At 41.5% G+C, this 23,734-nt stretch overlaps 1 protein-coding gene across 1 annotated transcript; it reads left to right on the top strand.

Moving 5' to 3' along the window:
• The first annotated feature begins 802 nt into the window (after nt 1-802).
• LOC149923051 (bone morphogenetic protein 1-like) lies at nt 803-23,233 on the top strand. Its single transcript, XM_090164153.1, has 17 exons — nt 803-1,949; nt 8,125-8,380; nt 10,882-11,063; nt 15,080-15,200; nt 16,003-16,181; nt 17,246-17,479; nt 17,604-17,825; nt 17,885-18,007; nt 18,081-18,226; nt 18,303-18,621; nt 18,908-19,068; nt 19,140-19,326; nt 19,412-19,537; nt 19,640-19,767; nt 19,995-20,208; nt 21,113-21,369; nt 23,014-23,233. Exons 1-17 carry the CDS (start codon nt 1,586-1,588, stop codon nt 23,191-23,193), a joined length of 3,399 nt encoding a protein of 1,132 aa, XP_090020279.1. The 5' UTR covers nt 803-1,585; the 3' UTR covers nt 23,194-23,233.
• Nucleotides 23,234-23,734: the final 501 nt, after the last annotated feature.

Genomic DNA, 23,734 nt, shown 5'->3' with positions numbered 1-23,734 from the left:
GCGACTACAATTTCTAACAAGAGGCACTGTATCGCTATCTCTCAAGGTCTAACCAGTTTTTCTCGTCTACTTGTTGTAATTGAATCTCGGTAATAGGGCCGAATCGCAATTAGCGGTTAATTTTCATTAAGCCAATAAAACTCCGGTCGGGGTCGCTCGCCAAGGATACGCAAAAACGACCTGAAGGTTGAACGGCGGAAATAACGAACCATCCCAGGAAACTGAAGAAATTGACGCGACCAGCCTACCCTCGGAATCGCCGTGATAATAATGAAAGAGTTGGAACTTCCTACGGAGTGTACCGTTATTCGGAATAACCTCGGGGTCAATCAGTTCACTGGATGGTATATATTCCCCTTTTTAAGTTACTCTATAGGAATAACATTTATTCAGGCGATAAGTATGGCTTTTTGCGGTATTTTTATGGTTTCCTTTGGCAGAAGCCAATACCGCCGATACTCCTACAGAAGAAAAAACATTTTCCCACGAGGCTGGTAAAAATGGAAAGCCCCCTACCTATAGGGTGTATTACTCCCGCATTCCTGATTCCGTAGAGAATACTATTATTTTCGTCGTCTATTTTCCCCGCGGGATGGATATAAAAGACGTTACTCTATATTATTTGAGTACCATATTATATCCATACATACTCCCCCTCAGTCCCGATTTTTACAAGTACGGTGCTGCCACCTTGGGCAAATGGGGTTTCTACTTTATATAAAAATAAACCTCGGAATGAATAGGCCTATAAGCGTAGAGACTAGTAGGAGAGAGAGACGGGAGAGAGGGGGACAACCGGAGAGGCAGAGATTTCGGCTCTTCAGTCAGATGCTGGTGGAGCCAGCTTGAAGGGAAGACGCGAAAGTGTTTTCAGCCGTGTGTCCTAGGATAGGATCCCGCGCGAGAGACCGCTACCGGTACAGCTGATGCCTTCTAAACCACGTGCCCCCGGTCGCCTTATCCAGCCTATTATGATCTAATCTAAACAGATAGAGGGCTTTTCATCTAACCCCGCCGGAAAGAAAAATAAGAAAAAGTCTTCGTGTTTTTTTTTTTGAAAATCCCTTCTTCCGCTTATCGGAATCGGTAGACTGCCTTTCGCCGCCTGTTTATCGCCGATTTTTTTCATTAATAATAATTACGAATTCGGTGGCGGACGGGACCCCCAACGGCTTCGCGGGCCGTCTTTCGACCGAGAATAGAGACTTCTTTATGACGCGGTAATTAAAGATGTTTTTTCTCACTTTCCGTTTCTAAGAAGCGCGCTCAATTTTCGCGTCCTTTCAGTGGAGCACCCGGAGCGCGTGCGGTGCAGTCGCGTGCCCTCACCCCCGCGACGTTTCCCGCTTTATATTACGTCAGTTGTAATTATTTACGCGCGTTGTAGGGATGTTCCAGAAGCTCGGCTATTCTTTAAAACGGCGGTCAACGCGTCGGAAATATCTCGTTTCCGGGTGCTAGGGAGCCGTACGTTTCGGGGGAAACCGTTTCCGTTCGCTTTCGGTCTGGGTTTTTTTTCGGTCGCGATATTTAAATAGCGGTCTCCTTTATTCGAACTCGGACTTTGGAAAGCGATGAGTCGTAGATGACATCTCGGTGGTGCGAGGAACGTCGCCGTGATCGGACAATGATGCCGCGTGTGGACGACGACGACGACGGAGGAGAACGGGTCACGGACGAAGAGTCTAGAACTAGCCAGTGGACGAAACTGAAACCCGTTAGTTGTTGTAATTCGGATATGAACGAATCTTTAAGAACCGGCGCGCCGAGAAAAGCGCGTAAAAGAGCAGGGTTCGTAACGTGGATTGTACTGCCCGGGTTCTTACTCTTTCTATCGGGACTCTGCTTGCAATCGAGTCAGGCCGCTAACTTCCCCATCGAGGAATTTCTCCACACGAGCTACCCTCGCAAAGAATCGGACGATCTGTACATGGATCCTTGCAAATCAGGTAAAACGATTTCGCCGCTATTACTTTATTAAATCCCAGAGGAAGAACGCCAACTTAGGCTTACACGTTATATCCCTAAGGGCAAATAAAATGGGGATATTCGGCCTCAAAAGAGGAAAAAAAATCGATAAATCCCTCCGCAAATGTTGGCCACTGTTACTGCAGACTTCATTAATCTTTGGGGTTTTCCCCTCCTCCGACCCCTCGATTACGCCCGCCCCGCCGTTATCGAGGGTTCTGGAGCGGAACGTCGCTACAGACTAGTTACCTAGACCCCCTATATTTCGCGTAATTTATAAAAATTTAATAAAACACGACGTTATTAACGACAAACCCTTTTAGCGCGCTGCTCCTAGCTGCTACAACGTTAACGACGCCACGAAAAAAAACTCTCCCCCCCCCCTCATTTTTAACGTCCCTAAATGTTTTAGCTCCGGCCATCTGGCCCTAAAAAATTCGAAAAACAGGATTGGCCAGTCCCCCTTATGAAGCCTCAACTATATATATATTTTCCTTTTTTTTTTAAGGAAAAACTAAAAAAAATCGGGCCGTATCACGTGTCCCTCTCATTGTTTTTTTTTAAAATATTGGATAAAAAATTGATACGTTACTGGGTTTTATTTAGATGTCTACTCTAATATGCTCTTTATCGTAAGTATAGACTCTTCTACAAATAATAATCGCCTTGTACAGTCCATTCTCGCGTCAATTTAATAATCTGACTTTGGTCTATATCGTAGTTGCCATAAATTCCATATTATGTTGACATTTGGAAAAATTATTTACTCTGAGTGGTTTTTAGGGGATAGACTAAAATTAACTTTAAATAGGGATTAAAGCTAATTTGGTCATTGACGAAATTCTAATTTTATTTTCTTTGATATTTAATAGTAATATTTGAGACTTCTTTACGAAATAACTTATTTCAAATGCAATAATAATGTATTAAATTAATATAATTTAATTTTATATATTCATATAATTTTAAAGAAAAAAATTTATTTTCTTATATATTTTAATTAAATCATATCTTCAGACCGTATTTTATCATTATTTTAATTATAAATTATATTAATCTTTACATGAAGGACCAAAGAAATAAAAAAAATTTAAATATTGTACAAAATCCTTTCAAATATTGTAATCGAAGGCGCACTAAATAAATCCTTTTGAATAATAAATTAATAGCTATAGCAGCTTTTTATTAGTCTCGAGTCAGAGGTCAAATCTTAAAAATCGGTCTTAGTCACGACCTATATACTATTGCATTCTACCTTCATACATAATTTAAAGCGAATGGATCAAGTAGTTCTTAAAATTTAAGTCTTGCATTTTTTTCGAAGTGGCCCTAAGAATACATTTTAACGGGAAATCCATTACCCTAAATACGTCGCGATTAAGCCTATCGACAATTCTATTCGCGACCAAAAGTATATATAGGAGAGCTTCCTATCACATAGCGTGTTTAACATAGGCTCACGAGTCTCAGATAATAAAAGCTTAGCCAGTGCGTAAAAGTCAGCCTTATCTAAAGTCGTACTACGTTTACTATAAACGAAATATTTAACTAAGGGGAATACCGTACGACTGTGATTTTTATGGTATGACGAGAACCATATCTTTATATGGTAAAACACTTTGGTCGAAGCTTAGCCAATACTTCGTTCCTTTTCTGTCTTTGTTTAAGACACGCTTTTTCGTGAAACGGTGAAATTTTAGGGTGTTGTTGTTGATTACCACGCGTTTTTAGCACGGTGTGGGTCGATGCTATCCCTGTTGACTTGTTGATAGTTCAAGAACGCCCTCTCGCGAATCGACACTTTAGTTTCGATTATACCCATATAGCTCGTACCTTACTGCTAGTAATCGTAGTATTGTCAGCTAAATAAGGACGAAGCTTAAATCGGAATATAAAAAAAATATATACATAGGTATTATCTACCACGGCGCCTCAAGCGACGAGGGAAAGAATTAACTTGGTCGTAAAATATACGGCACGAAAATGTAATCTTTTAATATATTCCCGACTTGGCGAAAAAGCGTTTTAACTTTAAAATCTACAAAACTTGTATCTTCGCTATAGAGGTCGAACAATTTTAACGTTTTTTCCAAAAGAAATTTATGACCACGACTGATCTTCGTCAAGAAATTTGAAGTAACCGTAGAATTTGGTGGCATAATTATATCTATTTAAATGAGAAGATAATATGCGTGTGGCTTAGTTTGAATTTGCGAAGTCTGCCAAAATTAATATACTTAAAATTTAAAAAAACCTAAACATCTTATGTAAAAACTAACGTAAAACTTTTCAAAGAATTTGTAAAAAACCTTATTAATCCCTTGGAATTTAGCTCAAGTCAACCTTTCTTAGCTCATAATGACACATAGGACGCATTTTTTGATTATCCACAAAGAGCACCACATCTTTACACTATCTAAATCCCTAAGGCTTATAAGTAACAAAACAAAATTATTTAAATTGCCCGTGTTGCGAAATATTTCTTGACACTTAATGGATTGTTAGTGGCCTCTTACCCGCGCGCAAATAACCGAAGTTAAAACCACGTGCTTTACTTAGTAAGAGATAATTTAATTAGTAGAAATTAATTGATTTTGTCACGAGGATACTTGTCATAATCTTATCCCTAAGTTAGTCGTTCTTAGAGACATGACGAATACGGAGAAATAAGAAATCTATTCGCCAAGCCTAGGACGCGGTGACGGGTGTTCCAGTTGGGCCATCATTAGGTCCAATCTAAATGAGCCAGTCCTGTTGCGACGCTTCTGGGTTATCAAAGGGGTTAATTAGGCTGGCTCGCGAGGAATTAAGCCTCTAAAAATAATCCAAAGCGTGTAATTACCAGATTAAATAGGGCTCTTCTTTGTTTAACCATGATCTTAATCCGCAGTAACTTAAAATATTTCCGACTTTTAGCAGAACCGACCGAAACCTTTTAGGCCTTGTCGGATATTAAAATTAAGTAACTTTTCCACAGGGTGTCAACCCCTTCTGGCTCCTGTATAAACTCCACTTTGAAAGTGAAACCGTGGAATTGAGCCAAATTCTATATTACTTCTCTCTCTTTCTTTCCAAAATTACTTTTTTGCATAAATTTGCTATAATGGGATATTTTTTTTAGATTAGGTTTTTTTTCTTTTTAACAGTGGCTATTTTTGTTTTTTTTTTGTGGCACGAAATGCAATACTTGTACTGTACATTATTATTTGAATCTTGGGGTATAAAGTTACCAAGATAGGTGGTATTTCATTAAATCAAAGATTCGTACTAGAGCCTAAAAATTGACGTATCCATTTTGGCTATTAGAATGAAAAGTGCGTGGAGCCTGCAAATCTAAATTAAATTTAGAAATCTTAAAATCCTGAAATCTTACAACATGTTAATCAGTAGGGCTGTGCGAGTAGTGGTTTTAAGCAATCACTCGGTTATGGATTATCATTTTTTTCCATCGAGTATTCGAGTCAAGCAATATTGAAGTCGAGTCGAGTAATCGAGTACTTGATTAAGGGAAAACTTTCTCTTATTTGAATCGAGTATAACTAAAAAAAAACCTAGTAATATTTTTAACGAGTCGGGTTATCAAGTACTTGATTAGGAACTGGTTTTATTCAAGTAATTATGAAATTAAGTTTAAAGGGAGTATAAAGTAACTTTCAATGCTGAAAAATATTCCTTTAATTTAAATGAACCATAGTTTCCACAACTTTGTAGGTGCCTTTTATTGCCTCTTTGAACTTTGAAGCAATGAGGATAGAAAAAACAAATACTCTACGAGTTTAGAGAGCAGCTTATTCGAGTAATCGGGTAGTCGAATATGCAATTTTTTTGGTGCTCGGTAATCGACGAGTATTCTCCAATTACTTATTCAAGGTCGAGGTCGAGTTAGAGTGCTAGACCTCAAAAAAGGCAGAGTACTCGATAATTTTCTAGTACTCGCACAGCCCTATCAATAAGTTTCTGATTTCTGAAACCTTTTTTTGAAATTCAAATTCCCGTACGCAAAATTTGCAAAACAAAGGGAATTAAATGACCGGAATAGGGAGATTGAAAGTAAGAACGACGGTTAGGCTTGGAACCCTTTAAAGTTAGCGGAGTCGAGTGCGAACGCGACCTCCTAATAGCGCTCTGGCTCTGGTCTCTTTTCGTTGGTAATGGGTCGCGTATCATCTGATTCGTGATCGATGTACTGGAGAGAGGATAGGGCACATCGCAGTCAGCCGGGAGTTAGGTAACCTCTCCGCTCCCATCCGCGCGCGCTGACTCATCGCGGTTGTCACTTCCTACAAATATTCTCGTCGCAATTTTCTTCTTCTCAACTAACCACAACAAATTAAGGAACAAGGCCGCGCTCGCTCGCCTTTTTATTCGCGCCTGTATCATCGAGCTGATGTTTACACGGCTCTTCGTTGCCAATTAAACTATAGATAGGCAGGGCCCTATTAAGACATGTGCCAAGTGTGCCATGGCACAGGGGCCGCCGAAGTTAGGGGCCCCTCCTTCGAAATAAATGTGTTTCCTTTTGTTTTAAATATAATAAAAATAATAATAATAATAATAATCAGCTAGGCTAATACCCAAGGCACCACCTTAGGCCTAAGTCATCAAGCGACTTTTAAAGCCATTAGTTCAGGTGGCCGGGTTACAATGCGTAGGAGGGTGGTGGCAAGCCCTTCATGCCACGCGAGCCAACAGCTCCCTACACTCACTATTACCGTTAACCTCGACAAGTTTTTATGGAAGGGGAATCCGAAGAGCTCGGGGGAAAACCCCTTAAGTTAGTGGGGGAGAGAACTAGCAAACTCAACGCGGAAGGAGTGGTTCCGAGTTGTCACCCAGTGCCACAAACTGGGAACGAACCCGGCTCCTGTTGCTGCGAGGAGAAAGTGCTAACTACTCCGCCACCCCACATTATTATTTAAAGTCGAAAAGTAAGTCTGAACTTTTTAGGGACCCCAAAATCAACTTTGCACAGGGCCCCCAATAGTGGTTATCCGGCCCTGTAGATAGGGGCTTCGTATGAATTTATGCTCGTAATTAAACAATTTTATATTATTGGAACTTCTATTTACTACAATGGGGATGTAAGAAGAAACTTTCGCCGCTAGGGGCGTGACTGAGCTTGACGTGCTCTAAGCAGACGGTGCCTGATTATTCCATTGGTAGTCTTACCATAGACTAAGAAAGGTTTCACAAGGACATTTCGCTTGTGACCCCCCTTAGCTTTTTCCTCTATAACCGACGACGCGAGACCCCCCCGACTTCGTTAATGGTGCGAACAGCCGCGCGCCTAGCGGATTTTAAAGAAAGTGGTGATCACGTGCATATTATTTTAATTTGAATTTCAACAGAATTTCGTCTGCATTGCTCTTCTTCATAGTTTCATTTTGAAAATGGTTATATTTTCTAGAATTATTTAATAATTTTAGGAAATTTATTCCTGAATAATAAACTGAAAAGGTAAATTAAATTTTTCTCACATTTTGGAATTTTATTGTATGACCTTTATTATTTTTAGTTCTTTTTTAAACGTTGAAAATGCCGAAAAACAAGGGGTGCGTTCTGGTTCGTTATTTAATTCAAATGATGACATAGAATCTGAAACAATAGATATATAAAGTAATTAGTACTGGAAAGCTAATTTAATAACTTAATACATACCATGATTGAAGAGACTTTCCAAATCATGCATATTAGTATCCAAGTCATCCATATTTGTATTCAAATTCATTTTTAATTAAATATATACGTTTTCAAACCCATATAGTACCTCACGTGTATCACATCTGATTTCTAAAACACGTGCTAATAAGAATAATATTTTAGTCCTTCGATGCTGTCACGTGTTTTGGTAAACTTTCACTAGTCTTTGGTTCGCACCTGCATTTTGATATACGTGGCGCCCTCCCGTGCTGAGACTTTACATGGTTTTAAATTCGTGCGCGAAATGTCCTTGTGAAACCTTTCTTAGTCTATGGTCTTACCGATGTGCGTTTTTAAAAACATTTTAAATATGGTCCATTTTTGACCTATTTCCGCCTGTAAAAGTGTTTCAGCCGCGGTACACCGAAGTTTGAGTTGGATTTCTTGAATCCGACTTTCAGGGGCATTTCGAGTTGTTCGGCAAATTCGATGATTCCATTTTTTTTTTCATTTCAGATGGGTTTCTGGGGGATATCGCCCTGAGCAGGGTCGAAGCGAGGCGTTTCGAGAGGGAGTTAAAGCGAGCCAATCGACGACACCGGAACAAGTTGAAAGCGAGCCTCAAGCTCCGGGGCCCCCGGCTCCGTCAGCTCTCCTTTCTCGACGCTCAAGACGAATTTCTTATCGTTTCCCCTCCATCACCTAGTAATAAAAACAATAGCAATTTCCCCGCGTCGGGGAAGAAGAAAAGCAATCGGGATTCCTTTTCCAGGTACGAACGAGCCTCAAATTCAACAACTTTGTTTCATAGTTCATCCTCCGTTAATGGGTCTTTTCAGAGGCGGACTGTGGGATGAATCCCACGGGGTAGCGACCAAATTTTACTTACAAGGAGATTACCCCGAGGTGTAACACACCGATTTTGTTCAAACTCGTGGGTTAAGCAGGCCTTAATGAATTAAGAAAATTCCCAAAAGGAAAAGTTTCAACGGGCATTATTTTTCCCATGGCAACCGGAAATGTTTTTGGCAACATAAAATGGAAAATTCCTTACCGAAAATAACATGGGATTTTGAAAATTTCTAAGGGAAATTTTTCCAAAAATTAAAATTTTTTAAAATGCAAAAAAGTTTTATCAATTCGTCAATTTTGATAAAAAAATTTATAGTTTTGCATTTTAGAAACTTTAAAAAATCCCAACATTTTCGGTTTCCATGGCAAAACTAATGCCCGTTGAAACTTTTCCTTTTGGGAATTTTCGTGATTCATTAAGGCCTGCTTAACCCCCGAGTTTGAACAAAATCTGTGTGTTACACTTCGGGTAGTCTCCTTGTTAGTTGGAGGCCCAGTTGACCTTATGGTTTTTGTGAAACTCTTAAAGGGGAATTGTCACCACCCTAAAATTGGTTAAAAACCATTTAAATGATAGAGGACGTCCGAAAATAGTTATACTAAAAATTTCATGTGAATATTTCCCGTATTTGATTTATTATAAGCAGCGAAATTTCGTGTTTTATACCCCCCCCCCCGACTCGAGAATCTCAGAACCGCTTGTTTGAACCTACCCGCAGCGCCATCTCGTGAACGAAATATTATTTTCCCCGGTTTTATCGTTTTTCGGTCGGAACTGTCGTCTGCTACGTTGCTTTTTAACCGACTTATATTCGTAGATTGTAGTTTATCGTGTTTTTAAAATGCCTTACACGCCACCCTTTCTCAAAATTTTGCCGCTTCATTCTTTTGGCGCTGCACGTATTTTCAACCGCGATTTCTGAAATTTTTGGTGCCGTTTGATGTAGGTTGCGGAAAAAGTAGCGTAACTTTTTAAATACTTTTCCAATAACTCTAAAATTTCAGGGACATAATCACTAATATATTTTCTATCATTCTGGAAAAAAAAACCTCGTAAATTTTGGTTTTGGTGACAATTCCCCTTTAAGTCTATCTTTAACATTTATAGTTTTAATATTTTTAATGTCCTACGTCAATGTCTTACTTTTGAGTCTACTAGTGCGTGCTAGAGGCACCAGAGGGTTTTATGTACCTTAAAATTCATTTGGCCCACGAAAATTCGCCGCCATGTTAAGGTATAAAAGCGGGTAATGAAACCCGCTCTACCTCATAATTTATAAGTATTTGAAACCGTTCAATTTCGGGGTTTCTAGCGCGCTTGCGAAGATTATACTTTTAATAACGCTCTGTCTTGTGCCGTAAGAGCAACAACTTACTACCGAATTTTATTTTATAGAAACGATCTATTTAAACCTTAGACAAATAAACCACTGGACCCGAATCGTAAGCTAATAATTGCGTCGCTCGTTAGCGCGTCTACCGAGAGAACATTTTACACCTAAATTCAAAGATTAACGAGCTACATGTATAGGCTTAGTTTCTTTTTTCAGTGTAACAGTTGCGAGACAGATTTCCCGCGTGCACGGTACTGAAGAGTCCCAAATAGGACTAAACCGAAAATTCTGGCTATTTTATTTTAATTAATTTAGTTTTTCACTCGAAGATCTATTTGGTCCGAGTTTCGCGTCTTTGTTTGCTCGAAGAGCTATTGGTAGTTTTGGTACGAGCAGTTTTTAAATTTCTTCAAATTTGTTCAGGGTTTAGCTTTTTTATCCCTTTTCATTACTAATCTACTTATACTCTAATAGTCGTAGTCGATAATTCAAAAACGCCGCCGATCAGTTTAGTAAAATATTTTCGGCGGTGTAATCGTCGGCCATTTTCGGTATGGAGATACAGGCCGGAAGGCAGGCAAGGCTGCCAGATTTTAATAGACCGAAAACGGCCAACTCTCTCAAATGTTTTCGTTTTCGAAACAAAAATTTTGCGGCGTAGCTATCGACTAAGACTATTTTATCATCCATTGCAATAGGTGGTTCCTTTTAACTCTACAGATATTAGGCCCAACGTCGTTCGCTTGGGTGGAAATCTTTCCAATATCGGACACCATAGCGCTGCTCTAAAACAAACAAACAATCTTAACCCTAGTGCGGTAGTTTTTGTCCCAATGCTGTATCATTAATTCTAACGGAATTTTCAACTCGCTAAAAGAACGCGTCGACCAAAAATATAGAACAGAAGCGAACTTTGTTCGCGCTATTTCGACGAGCCAGAAAGAAGTGGCTATTCCACGTCTGGTTGTTCCCAGTTAGTTTCAAGCTTAGCCGTATTGGGCAGATAGCGGCTGTTGCGATGATTTATGGACGAGTAACGGCTAACTAAATCGACGCGAAAAGTAATAATCTGTCTTTTGTTTCGCAGAAGGCATTCCCGTCATTACAAACATCATCGTCGGCGGAAAGATGGCGTAACTGATCAAGCGCGCTCCTCATCCACGGCCAACTCCAAAACATTTCGCCGCCAGGTCCGGGCGGCCACTGCCCGCGCCGATCGCCTTTGGGAGCACGCCGTCATCCCCTACGAGATCGAATCCAACTTCAGCGGTAAACGACTTTTCATTTCCGCCCTTAATTAGTCCACGGCTTCCGGTTTCCCTCGGCAAATACCTTTTTGGAGTACTTTTCGCGGAGAGCCGGGCCTGGCCGGAAATACGCCGGCCTTCTTAATGCCCGTTATTAAAGTTTTCGATTGAAATTAACTTTTACATTAAGCAGCTACTATACAAAACTCTGGCTTTTCTCTCAATTCGCGAATGGAGGATGCGATGTCGGAGAGGGGGGGGGGTTCACTCTCGGAACCATTATGTAAATCGCATTTTTACGCCTTTTAATTGAAGGGTTCGCCGCTCTATATATAGTTCGTTCAGTATATACGAGGGATGGGTGCCGCGACGCGATAATGTAAAAGGTTCGAGCGGGGCCCATATCGCGCTTAATGCGTTTGGTTTTATCTAATAAATAGGGTATAGCGGAGGGGGGTACTATCCTAGCCCCACCCGCCTGTATTAGGGGTTGAAAGCCGGTTTGGTTCGCACTTACAAGGAGACGACCCGAGGTGTAACACGCCGATTTTGTTGAAACTCGGGGGTTTTTGTAGACCTTCGTGTAACTTGAAAAACCCTAAAGGGAAATGTCTCCATAGGCAACCGTTTGGCTATGGCAACCAAAAATGTTTTTGACAACACAAAATGGGAATTTTTTCCATTGAAAATAACATGGGAATCTGACCAATTTTAAGGGTTACCCGCTGTAAAAATTTTAATCAATTTTGAACTTTTTAATAATTTTTTATATTTTCTATTTCTAGCATTTTCAATTTTTTTTTTTTTTTAATTGGTCAGGTTCCCATGTTATTTTCAATGGGAAATTTTCCATTTTGTGTAGTCGAAAACATTTTGGGTGCCATGGCAAAACGGTTGCCTATGGACAGTTTGAAGAGTTTCTTACCAACTCTATCACTTTTAACAAATGTTTGGAGTAATTGTACTTGAAAAATAAACAAATTACGGTATTTAATCATTCATTCATAATCATAATCAGCTAGGCTAATACCCAAGGCACCACCTTCGGCAGGGCGGATTAACCTTTCATATATTTAATTTAAAACTCGGTTGGTAGGCGGCGATATTTATGACCAAAATTTAAACTACGCACGAAGTCTATTGGCATTGTCTAATGGTTTGGTCAGTTAAGTAGGGGCAAGCCAAGTACTTGGGACCGTGGGGCTTCATCAGAGTTTTGGCGCCCCTAGAAAAATAGCGCCCTAGGCACGTGCCTACTCTGCCTAATGGTGAATACGCCCCTGACCTTAGGCCCAAGTCATCCAGCGAGTTTTAACGCTTTTAAACAGGTGGCCGGGTTACAATGCGTGTATTTAAAAAATAGGGTAATAATGGAGATCTTCAAGATCACATTTTAATTAAGTTAATATATATTAAGTTAATGTAGCGCCACGTAGCGGCGAACGCGAGAAACATTTAACGATAAAATCAAGTGTCTGCTCAGCGAACGAAAATCCAGCATTTTGAGCTTCTCGCGTTGGCAGCTACTTAAAAGGCTTTATAAAGATCCAACTCGGCATTTCAATCCTTCAAAGCATTCTCTAATCCGAACGCGTTACGAATAGTCAGACCGTGAACGGGGTGGCTCTGTCTATCGGCAGCAATCAGTCAGTCAGTGTCTGGACTGCGTATCGCCACCGACTGCGGAAGAGAACTCTTTCCAACGGGTGCCGCTGTCCCCCGAACCAATCTATCCTAAAAGAAACATTTACAGGAACCGGAGTTGGGCTAAAACTTTATCCGCTCTCCGGAATAACATTCTCTCCCCCCATTATAAAACTTTGAAAACTCCTCGCTTAACTGATAGTTCAATAAAACCAGAGTCAAAGGGGTAAAGTCTTTCCTTTCAACAACGAGGAAGGGAGTATCTGTTTACGCGATACCTTTGGCGGGGTAGGCTTTTTCCGATTGCGAGGCTTAGAGGGGGACTATTTATCGAAAGCCTAATGTGATTTTCTCCTTTTCGGGTAGAGTTTGGGTTCACTGGGGCGACTGAGGAGGGGAAGCCCAACTTGCAGTGGGAGGGGCGGAAGGGCCGTTTGATGTAGATAACGGCAGATGGGCCGAGACAATGCAACACTTAATCATCCGGCCAAGCGTGGCCGGCCTGAGTGAGGAGGCATTCGCCGAAAAAGAGTTTTTAGGGGGATCCTTATCCTCTCTTCCCGTAATACCCTCCAAAGATAAACGGCGGAATATCTAAACGCCAGATGCTTTTGTTTAGGCCAGTCTCTCTCGCACTTTCTCCGACTACGATCGTATACAGGGTGTTTGGGATACGAATATATTTTATTGGTCGAAAATATTTATCTCAAATCTGCGTACCGCGATAAATTTCGTAGATTTCCACAAAAAAATCTGAAATTTTCAACATAGTTTTCTAAACAAATATAGATGAAACACCGGAAATTTGGTATCATTCGGTGTATTTCCGGTGGAGTTCTGGTGTAAAAGCTAATTCATAGTAATAGCCCTGTCGTAGGTTTTCACAAAAGGATCTGAAATTTTTTACATAGTTAACTAGTGTTGTTAATTTTCCGGAAAAATAAAATGCGGAAAAAATTAAAATTGGAACATATTACTTATTAAGGGTTTTTAATGTTTTTAACTTTTTATCGATATAAAATGTCTAATATCAGTAAACATACTACAAAACATTAACAGTGTTACATTGTTAATCAGTTTGAACTAGTCTAGAGGTTTAGTTTTACTTTCAGATTCGAAAAAATGAGGCGAAAATGCCGCTTTATTTAAATTTGCAAACAATATATTAGACTAATCATGGAATGAAAACTTATTTTTATTTTTTTCGGAAAAATACGGAAAATTTTCCGGAAAAGAGGCCTTGGTCATTTTCCAGAAAATTTTCCGAGCGGGAAATTTTCCAACTTACAACACTATAGTTTCCTAACCAAACATTTCCGCAATGTGGGAATTTTACATCGTTAGGCGCACCGAAGCGACAAAGTTTGCAGTTTCGTCGTAACTTCGCGCCGATTTGACTATTCTTCTATCCACGTTATTTGGGTTAGTCAGTTCAATGTGTCTAAAGTGCTCTGTTTCTTAAATATGGAGCCTCACAATCTGGTAAAAGGTACTTTTTAGGTACCCTTATCTACGAACTAGTACTTAATGAACGCTCCCAAATTTCTGCCAGACACTGCGGAAAGACCCTTTGTATAATATACGCCTTGGCTCGAACAGGGAAGTTCTAGTCCGCGTATTAAATATAAAACTATTAGCGTTATTGAGAAGGAACCATTTTAAGAAGCAGAATTTGGGGCGCTCGGAAAAGCACCCTGTACGTTGTAGTTGAACCTAACGGGCGCACATGTGTCTTTGGACGAACTTCTCTCTTATCAGAGACAGCCCAGAATTCGCGCTGTTACGTCAAGAACGGGGGGAGGGGAGGGGAGGGTTGGAAAAAGTATCATTAGAAAACGCGAAGAAAATTACTCATTTTTATCACTTTAAATGACTTCGCGGGCCGCTGTATGATATAGCGAACTTTTTCGGAATTCCAGCTAAACGTCATTATTTGGTGGGTGGTCCATTACGGATAAAATATTCGCTTTGAACTTTCGGCAATTTTGGAAAAGGGGTGTGAAATTCGCTAGATGCGCTTTCAAACTACGCGTATAATAGGGCAAATTAAGTTTCGATCCCTAAACTCTAAAATGTTACTAATTAATAACCTAATTCGCCATATAACGCTCCAAAAATGAGAGGCCGTATCGGAAAATTCGCTTTTATAATAATTTACGCTAATATAATTCTAAATTGAGGCTAGCCACAATGGCTTATCTATTGGGGGTTATTACTAAAGTTGGTTGAGAGTGGAACTTTCCGTGGATTCGAAGGTTCGGGGTACTTAAGCGAAGTGAAATTTACGGCGGTTTTCGCCTTAAGCGTTGTCTCCGACGAAGATTATAATAATTGGGGAGGCTTCGGCCTTATTAGCCCCGTTGCTTCTCATTGGTTTCGTATACGACGTTGCAGGCGATCACAGGGCGCTGTTCAAGCGAGCGATGCGCCACTGGGAAAACAACACGTGCATCAAGTTCGTCGAACGCACCGTCGAACATCCCAACTACATCATCTTCACGGAGAGACCCTGCGGGTAAGCCCACTTCCCTTCCTTTCTAGATCTTTGCATCTCACTCTCATCTCGAAAATACGCAAAATATACATGGATCCACTGGTTGCGTCATAAATTGCATTATCAATGTCTATAAACCAACGCGCATTTGATAAAGGAGAAAATCCATTAACAGGGATAACGCCATTAGAGGTTGATTTTTAAATACCCGTTACCAGATGGTGCCAACTAGGAGAAACAAACACAGCACCACACACAAGGTGAACGCAACCCGTCAAAAATCGTGCATTTTCTTGCGTACAGTTTTCATTGGTTAGACGCTTTAGCGCCTGCTGCCGTCGCAAGGGGAAAATTCGGAAATTGCCCCCCCCCCACCCGTAAAACGTTCAGCGTAAAAGCTCGTCCAATGAAATTTGTACACAGCACCGTGTGAGCTTGTTTAAAGGCTAGCTGCGTTCTCCTTCTGATCGTTGCTCCTATAGGCGCCAGTCTAAAATGTAAAAATTTTAAATTATCAAAAAGCCGCGAAAAATATTAATTTCGTGATTCTTTTCATGCTGAATTTTCCAGTTGAACTTCGTTTAGATTTAATTAACGTTATTAGTTAATTTTGTAATAAATCGGTGATTACTTCCATTCCATAAAAATTTTAAATTGGCGCCATCTAGAATTAATAAAAGCATTAAAATCAAACCTTTAATGGGGTTCGCTTTTAATGCGGGTTTTTTGTATGCGTTTTGTGACTATATATTAGATTTTTTTCATATCCGAAGCAGCGAAATTCTAATAAATTATATTGTTTTCCTCGTATCTTCTTCAATAGCTGTTGTTCATTCGTGGGTAAACGTGGCAATGGCGCCCAGGCCATCTCCATCGGCAAAAACTGCGACAAGTTCGGGATAGTGGTCCACGAGTTGGGTCACGTGGTCGGCTTTTGGCACGAGCATACCAGGCCCGACCGAGATCGACACGTCCAGATTATTAACAAGAATATCATGTCTGGTATGGGCTTGAATTTTATCTCTTAGTATACCTCTTAACCCCGGGGGTTCGTGAAAGGTCGAAAGTCGCAGCGGCTAATTGAGATCACATTTGACGGAGGCGGTCGCGCCTACCTGTTAATGGTCGCGTTAGTGCTCGGGAATTTAAGAATTCCGTCGTGGAGAGTCGTCTGTCCCTCCTACGTCCGCGACTACCCCGCGCGAAACTGACAAGAAACGTATCCTCGCAATTAGCGAAAATGGGCCGGATAATCTTTATTAAGCACCCTAATATTCCGGCTCTTTTTGCCACTAATTACTTCCTAAAAAGCTAGTGGCCGTCTCAATGTTTTAAGCACCACGAAAAAGAAAGACTATTTGAGTCTCATTTAGCTTAATTAATATCGTGTCAAATGAAAGAGGGGAATTCGAAATTAACGTAAAAAAATAAATAAATCGCCTACTCAATTTTCTTGATGAGAGCTCGACGGAAAATATCCTAATAGCTGTCTAACAACGCCTAAAAACTTTAATTTATAAATATAAACGCTGTTTTATGTTTCGGAGAAACTATTTGTTTTTGGTAGCCGTTCCGTAGTCGTGGTATCAGTTTTCTGTTTTATAAACCTAATGTTAATTTTGTTTGAATATTGAGAATTTGGTTTATTGAAATTCCGAACGTGTTTCGTAGAGTGTGGGATTGATTGGGTCTGAAGATTCGTACCCAAGGCGAATGTCTATTTCCATCCCGGTACGACTACGAAAGATCAAGTGGTCGTAAGTTTAGCCTCGAGGTCCCCTATAGCACTGAAAAATTCCATTCCGTTTAAGCGTAGGAATGAACTGCATATTTGAGTAACTTTCGAGTAGAAAGAAACGGCATTCCTCTTGTAACTGAAGGTTTCATCGAAACGTGACTTTGATCTTGAATGGAAACTAATTACGAGAGAGGGGGTTTCCTCGTCAATCCGCTTGTTTGACCTTTGACGCGACCGCTCGACTTTAAGGGTCAACGGGGTTAACGGGCGGCTAGAGGCGGCCGAGTACCTCAATGGGGAATAACAGCTATCTTTGAATGTTTGGAAGGTCAGGAGTACAACTTCAACAAACTGACGGAGGAGGAAGTGAATTCCCTGGGGCTGCCTTACGATTACGACAGTATCATGCATTACGCCAAAAACACCTTCTCCAAAAACACTTACTTGGACACGATTCTGCCCCCCGAGGACCCCGTCAGCAAGAGTATGCCCGAAATTGGCCAGCGACTACGGCTCAGCAAAGGCGACATTGCCCAGACCAACATGCTCTACAAATGCCCAAGTAAGTGCGTAAGTATTTTCTTCTTGAGAAGATACTCCCATTCGCCTTTCGATCCTCGCTGGTAATTCTGCCCCCTTCGCGCGATCCCAATTCGCTGGTATAATACCGCGCTCACGATTTTTAGGATGCGGCCGCACCATGCAAGAACCCACCGGCGTCCTGATGTCCCCTTCCTACATGAACTCCCTGTCCTTGGATGGTGACCATTGCGAATGGAGGATCACCGCCACTCACGGCGAACGCGTCCAACTCAACGTGTCCGATTTGGATTTGGGTGACGGCGTCAACTGCGAAACTGACTATTTGGAAATCCGGGATGGATACTGGCATAAATCACCGCTTCTGGGTAGGAGTTGTTAATTTTTCTGGCTGTTTCCCGCTGAGGTTTAAAGAGGTTAATTTCAGGGAAACTATGCGCGGACAAGAAAAAGAAAGATTTGTTTATGACGACCGGATATCGAATGCTGGTCGTTTTCAGGACGTCGCGCGAACACGCGGGTCGTACCGGTTTTAAAGCTAATTACGAAGGTTAGTTGTCATTTTCTTCCCACTAGCCGGGCCTAAATCGTAGCGAGATTTTCTTAATATTATCGAACCATAGCCGTTTGCGGTGGAGACATCAATAAAGAACAAGGAGAACTGCAAAGTCCCAACTCTCCCGACGACTACCATCCCAACAAAGAATGCGTCTGGAAGATTATGGTTCCCGATTCGTTCCATATAGCCTTGAAGTTTATCTTTTTCGAGGTACTTTTAAATTTGACTTAATGTCGTAATCCTCGCGATAAAAATTTTGGAAACTTCTCCCACCCTTCCTCAAAAGATCGAGAACCACGACAACTGCGTGTACGACTATTTGGAAATCCGGGATGGTCACGACAGCGGCAGTCCGTTGTTGGGAAAGTTTTGCGGCTACAAGATCCCGGACGACGTCCAGTCTTCGAGCAACAAGATGTACATCAAATTCGTTTCGGACGGATCCGTTCAGAAACTGGGCTTCTCGGCGACTTTCACCAAGGAATTTGACGAGTGCAAGCTAACGGATCATCAGTGCGAACACGAATGCGTCAACACGTTGGGCAGCTTTCGTTGCGAATGCCGCATTGGATACGAACTTCGCTCCGATGGAAAGAAATGCGAAGGTCAACGTCATTTTATACCCATTTTTGCTCGGTACCGTTCCGGAATGTTGTAACGCGTTCGCGATATTTTCTTTTATATACGATACTTAGGCCGAGCTTATTTTTGATAGTACAGTCTTTATTGCTCTTAATAAAACCTACTTTTGAATTCTTTTATAAACATTTTTCATTTACGGTTTTATTCTTCGCGTGTGGTCTCTCGGAAATATTTGCGATAATTTTAGCGTGTCTTCAGTTAGTTTACGGTGAATTATAGATCGTTCACGAGTCCTTCCCGTTTTTGTAGACGCCTGTGGCGGCGTGATTGAGATGTCCAACGGCACAATCAGCAGTCCGTCCTTCCCCGATCTGTACCCTGCCAATAAGAACTGTATCTGGGAAATAATCGCCCCTCCTCAATACCGAATCACGCTCAATTTTACGCATTTCGACCTGGAAGGAAACAACGTGAGTTTTCCTCGATCTATTCTAATGTCTCGAGAAACGCGTCTCAACGCTCCCGTTTTTGTCATTGATAGCAAGATTGCGAGTACGATAAAGTGGACATCCTCAGCAAACTGGGGGACAACGAGGTGTCCAAGCACGGGGTCTTTTGCGGGACGCGTCTTCCACTCGTCATCACTTCCGAGGGAAATAACCTTCGCATCGAATTCACCTCCGACAGTTCGGTGCAGAGGAGCGGTTTCGGAGCCGTTTTCTTCACCGGTAAGAATTGGGAGTCCGCTATTCTTAGAGCGGTTACGAGCGCTAATTGTCCAACAGCTGTAACGTTTCGCGAAATGTTTCCTAGATAAAGACGAATGCGCCACTAGCAACGGCGGTTGTCAGCATCAGTGCAAAAATACCGTCGGTAGTTACATGTGCTCGTGCCAAAATGGGTTCGTTCTACACGAAAATAAACACGACTGCAAAGAAGGTGAGAGATTTCTACTTTCTTAGAACAACGCCATACGGTCCGTTTCAGCGTTTGCTCGCAAGGTAAACTAATCTTATCCCCCCCCCCCGTTTTGACCCGTAGGTAGTTGTACCCATCAAATTAGTACTCCGTTCGGAGACATTAGCAGCCCCAATTATCCGGATTATTACCCTGGCCGCAAAGATTGCGCGTGGCTCTTTACCACGACGCCCGGGCATAGAATTAAACTTGTAAGTTTTGAAACGTTTTGGTTTTTAGTTTTCATTGGTATTTTTCTTTCCATAAAATCTACCGTGAATGTCTCGTCATTTCAGCTAACACTTTGGTGGTAGGTTTTGTGCTGTTGATAAAAACTGGTTGTACGTCCAGTATCACAAATCCTATTTTGGTCTTTTATGGTGATTTTATGGAAAGTGCAATTGGTTATTGTTTCCTCCAAAAACCTTCTTGTACGCAGGTATTTAACGAGTTCGAACTAGAGCCTCACCAGGAATGCGCTTACGACCATATTGCTATTTACGATGGTGATAGTACCGACGCTCCGACCTTGGGCCGGTTTTGCGGTAGTAAAGTACCGCATCCTATTCTGGCTTCCAGCAACCGCATGTACATGGTCTTCAAATCGGACGCGTCCGTACAGAGGAGAGGCTTCAAAGCGTCTCACAGCACCGGTTCGTTCCGTTTCGCTTTCTCTCCAAGTTTCTTAATATAAAGGAAGTATAACCCTGCCAGTGAAGGTAATGCTTCCGCCAATACTCACCCGTGGCGTGCCTGTCTAGAAAATACTACTTGGAACGTATACACCTCGCAGCAGGATGGAAAATTGTTCTAGAATGTCGCGTCACGAGTGAGTATCGATCGCAGTTTGACCTTCCCTGCTAGGGTTATACCCCCAACCAGCGTTTGAAAAAAATTGGGTGAAAATAAATCATAAATCATGATTCTCGGATTTTTTCCAACCCCATTTGCCGATAAAAAATGGTTAAAGGGGAACGGCCAAGCCTTTCCAAATATGGCCTTATTTCCGTATCAAAAGATTAACAAGACCTTCAATATACTAACACGTACTTTTTTTGTCTTGAAAAAATAGCTTTTGGTCCAAAAGTTTGAAACGAAAAATAACGCCAGGTGTTTGGGTTTGAATTTTCGCCGCCATCTTAGGGGCTGCCGCCAGCGCCCCTAATCCCGTATGAGCGATTTGCGAACTATCCTAACCTTTAAAATCGCGCAATTTAGGCTTAGGTCTCTTATAACTGGAACGCGCCGCGCGCGCAGAACAAATTTTTCACGGCTTCAACAGCGCGCGCTTTTACGTTGTTTTTCTGTCTCATCGACTTCTCACGGTCTCACCGGGTGTTGCGGCGGACGCGCGCTTTTCGATTTCCCGAAATTCTTTATTTTATTAAAAATTAACCATTTAATATTTTTTGATGCGGTTTTCGCCATAAATTTTAGTTTTTAATGGGCTATAGGGCTATCTAACTGGTTAAAGCTTGACCGTTCCCTTTTAAATTCAAACGCCGGTGTGACACTCGAAGGTACCGAAGTTGTAACCATCCTGGTTGCCCTCTTTAGTATGTGGCGGTCGTGTGTTGGCCACTGGTTCGGTGGACCACTTGTACTCGCACTCCAAGTTCGGCGACCAGCCGTACGATAACAAGGAAGACTGCGATTGGGTGATCGAGTGCGACCGGGAAGGCGGTCGCTACGTCCAGCTGAGGTTCTTGACGTTCGAGGTGGAGCACGAGCAAGATTGCGGGTACGACTACGTCGAAGTTTATGACGGGTATGACGATTCTGGAACTCTCCTGGGACGATACTGCGGCAATAGCGTACGCATCTCTTATATTCTCTTTCCCGGTCCCTAACGACATTCTTAGTACAAAGATTATAAAGCCCCGGGAATGGAAGGATTGATATTATTGGCCGCGTGTTTTGGTTGCGCTAGAAACTTCCGGCAAAGCAAATCAGAGTAACCGGAAACGGTTAACGCAACCCGGTCTATCTTTAAAAACGAGAGGCGCAAAAGTTCCACTAGACGGAGCTACACCTTCCATTCCTGGGGCTTTATATTCTTTGCTTAGTACTTACTGACGTCCTCTTAATGCGTATTAAGTTAAATTATCGTTAAACAAAACCAAAGTTTTATCATTAACCAGGTGACCCTTAAATCATTAATTCTAAATTTCATACATTTGATTTATTATCCACAAGTGTGCTAGTTAGTTGAAACAAACAAGGATTCTATATTTTTAGAAGGATAAGAAGTGAAGGCGCTTTCGCGCCGGGAAGAAAACGCGCGACTACGCAGTAGCTCCTTCCAAAAATTACCCAGCCAAGGTCAAATATCGCTACCGTGAATGCGCCAAAGCCCATTTCGCCGTTGAGCGATTTGACCTTGGGGGTGAGTAAAAGCGGTAAAAGTGGCGTCACTCTTTTGTAAAACTCCACGCTCTTCCCGCCAGGCCGTTTATACAGGGGAACCTAGTCACTTCCTATCCTTCTAAAAATATAGAATCCTTGGTTGAAATAAAACAGTTTAAGCTATACTGAAAGCTATATGTGTGGTGACGTAGAATTTGACGTCATTCAAATATGGTGAGCCAATCTAGCGAGAAAATTATGCAACTTATACATACATTATCACGCGACGGTCCTTCGCCTCGGCTCACTATGTCGATGAAGCAAAGTCTGCTTATTAGGCCTAATGACGTGGTATGAAATCCACCAAAAATGGATGGTCCTTTGCGCTAGGAGCAACAAACACAAGGAGAACGCAACTAGCCTTTAAACACGCTAACGACGGGTTGTGTACGAATTTCATTGGACGAGCGTCACGAGCCTTTACGCTGAACGTTTTACGGGCGGGGGGAAGACAATTTCGGAATTTTCCCCTTCCGACGGCAGCAGGCGCTAAAGCGTCTAGCCAATGAAAAACGTACACAAGAAAATCCATGACTTTTGACGGGTTGCGTTCTCCTTGTGTGGGCAGTGCTGTGTTTGTTGCTCCTAGCTTTGTGGAATGACTCTGGCAGCTAGGAGCAATAAACACAGCACCCCACACAAGGAGAACGCAACCCTTCAAAAATCGTGCATTTTCTTGTGTACAGTTTTCATTGGCTAGACGCTTCAGCGCCTGTTGCCGTCGGAAGGGGAAAATTCGGAAATTGTCTTCCCCTTTCCGTAAAACGTTCAGCGTAAAGGCTCGTCCAATGAAATTTGTACACAACACTGCGTTAGCGTGTTTAAAGGCTAGCTGCGTTCTCCTTGTGTTTGTTACTCCTAGCTGGCAGTGGCGGATTACAGGCGCTCTTGGCATTGATAATTAAATAGCAAGAAATTAATTTGGAGGGCCTCGTAACAAAATTGCGCCAAGAAGTGTAATCCACCATTGAACTCTGAGTCAAAATTGAACCGTCACACTTATGGGAAAGTGAATTATAAACTTACGATGATACTGATCCGATCCTTCATAGGTTCCGCCTGATTTTACCTCAACGGGGGATTCTTTGCTCCTCCGTTTCCGTACGGACGATACCATCAACGTCAAGGGGTTTTCGGCGGCATACCAAGAACTGCAGGAAAGCAGCGGAGCGGGAGAAGACCTAGACAAAGTCGAAAAGTACCTTCCCACCATTACCCAAGACCTGCATTGAGTTCGTTATAGCGATACTAGCCGTTTTATTATGTTTTAAACGAAAACAGAAGGCCCCGATTTTTGTGATTTTTATTTAACGAAAAGAGAAGAAAAAAAGGATATTAGCCACGGAGCCTTGTTCAAACTAGTCCGATCGTATTTAGCACTTAGCTGAAACGCAGCCAAAAAGTTTAAACTTCACTTTGCTCCCGTAACCTGTATTTTCATCCATTTCTTTTATTTCAATTTCTTCCGTAGATTTCAACGTAGTCGCTTATTTAATCTATGCAAAATTGGAATTTATTTTTAGCTTGATAAAATATCGATAAGAAATCCGTAAATTTACATTAATCTATATCGCGTATAGATGTGGAATAGCGGTAAATTTATTTAAGAAAAATATTTTCCCCCGTTTTATATATATTTACAATTTTTTGTAATAGTCTTAAGTATAGTTTTTTTTCCACGAAACTAAATTGGAATTAAATGGGAATTGGCGTTTTATGGTTATTCTTAGAATGAAGAAACGTTTCTTTTATATAGACACAGAGAGAGAGAGA

The sequence above is a fragment of the Leiobunum rupestre genome, chromosome 11 (assembly GCF_980474605.1).
Source record: "Leiobunum rupestre chromosome 11, qqLeiRupe1.1.hap1, whole genome shotgun sequence".
Taxonomy (NCBI): Eukaryota; Metazoa; Arthropoda; class Arachnida; order Opiliones; family Sclerosomatidae; genus Leiobunum; species Leiobunum rupestre.
This window is presented reverse-complemented; position numbering and strand designations above follow the sequence as displayed.

Excerpts from the sequence above, each read along its gene's own strand:
- LOC149923051 (XM_090164153.1), top strand. The coding sequence starts at position 1,586 with ATGACATCTCGGTGGTGCGAGGAACGTCGCCGTGATCGGACAATGATG. Across the intron at positions 16,182-17,245 it reads TAACAAGAATATCATGTCTG|GTCAGGAGTACAACTTCAAC; the intron begins GTATGGGCTTGA and ends AATGTTTGGAAG. Across the intron at positions 19,069-19,139 it reads TCGACCTGGAAGGAAACAAC|CAAGATTGCGAGTACGATAA; the intron begins GTGAGTTTTCCT and ends TGTCATTGATAG.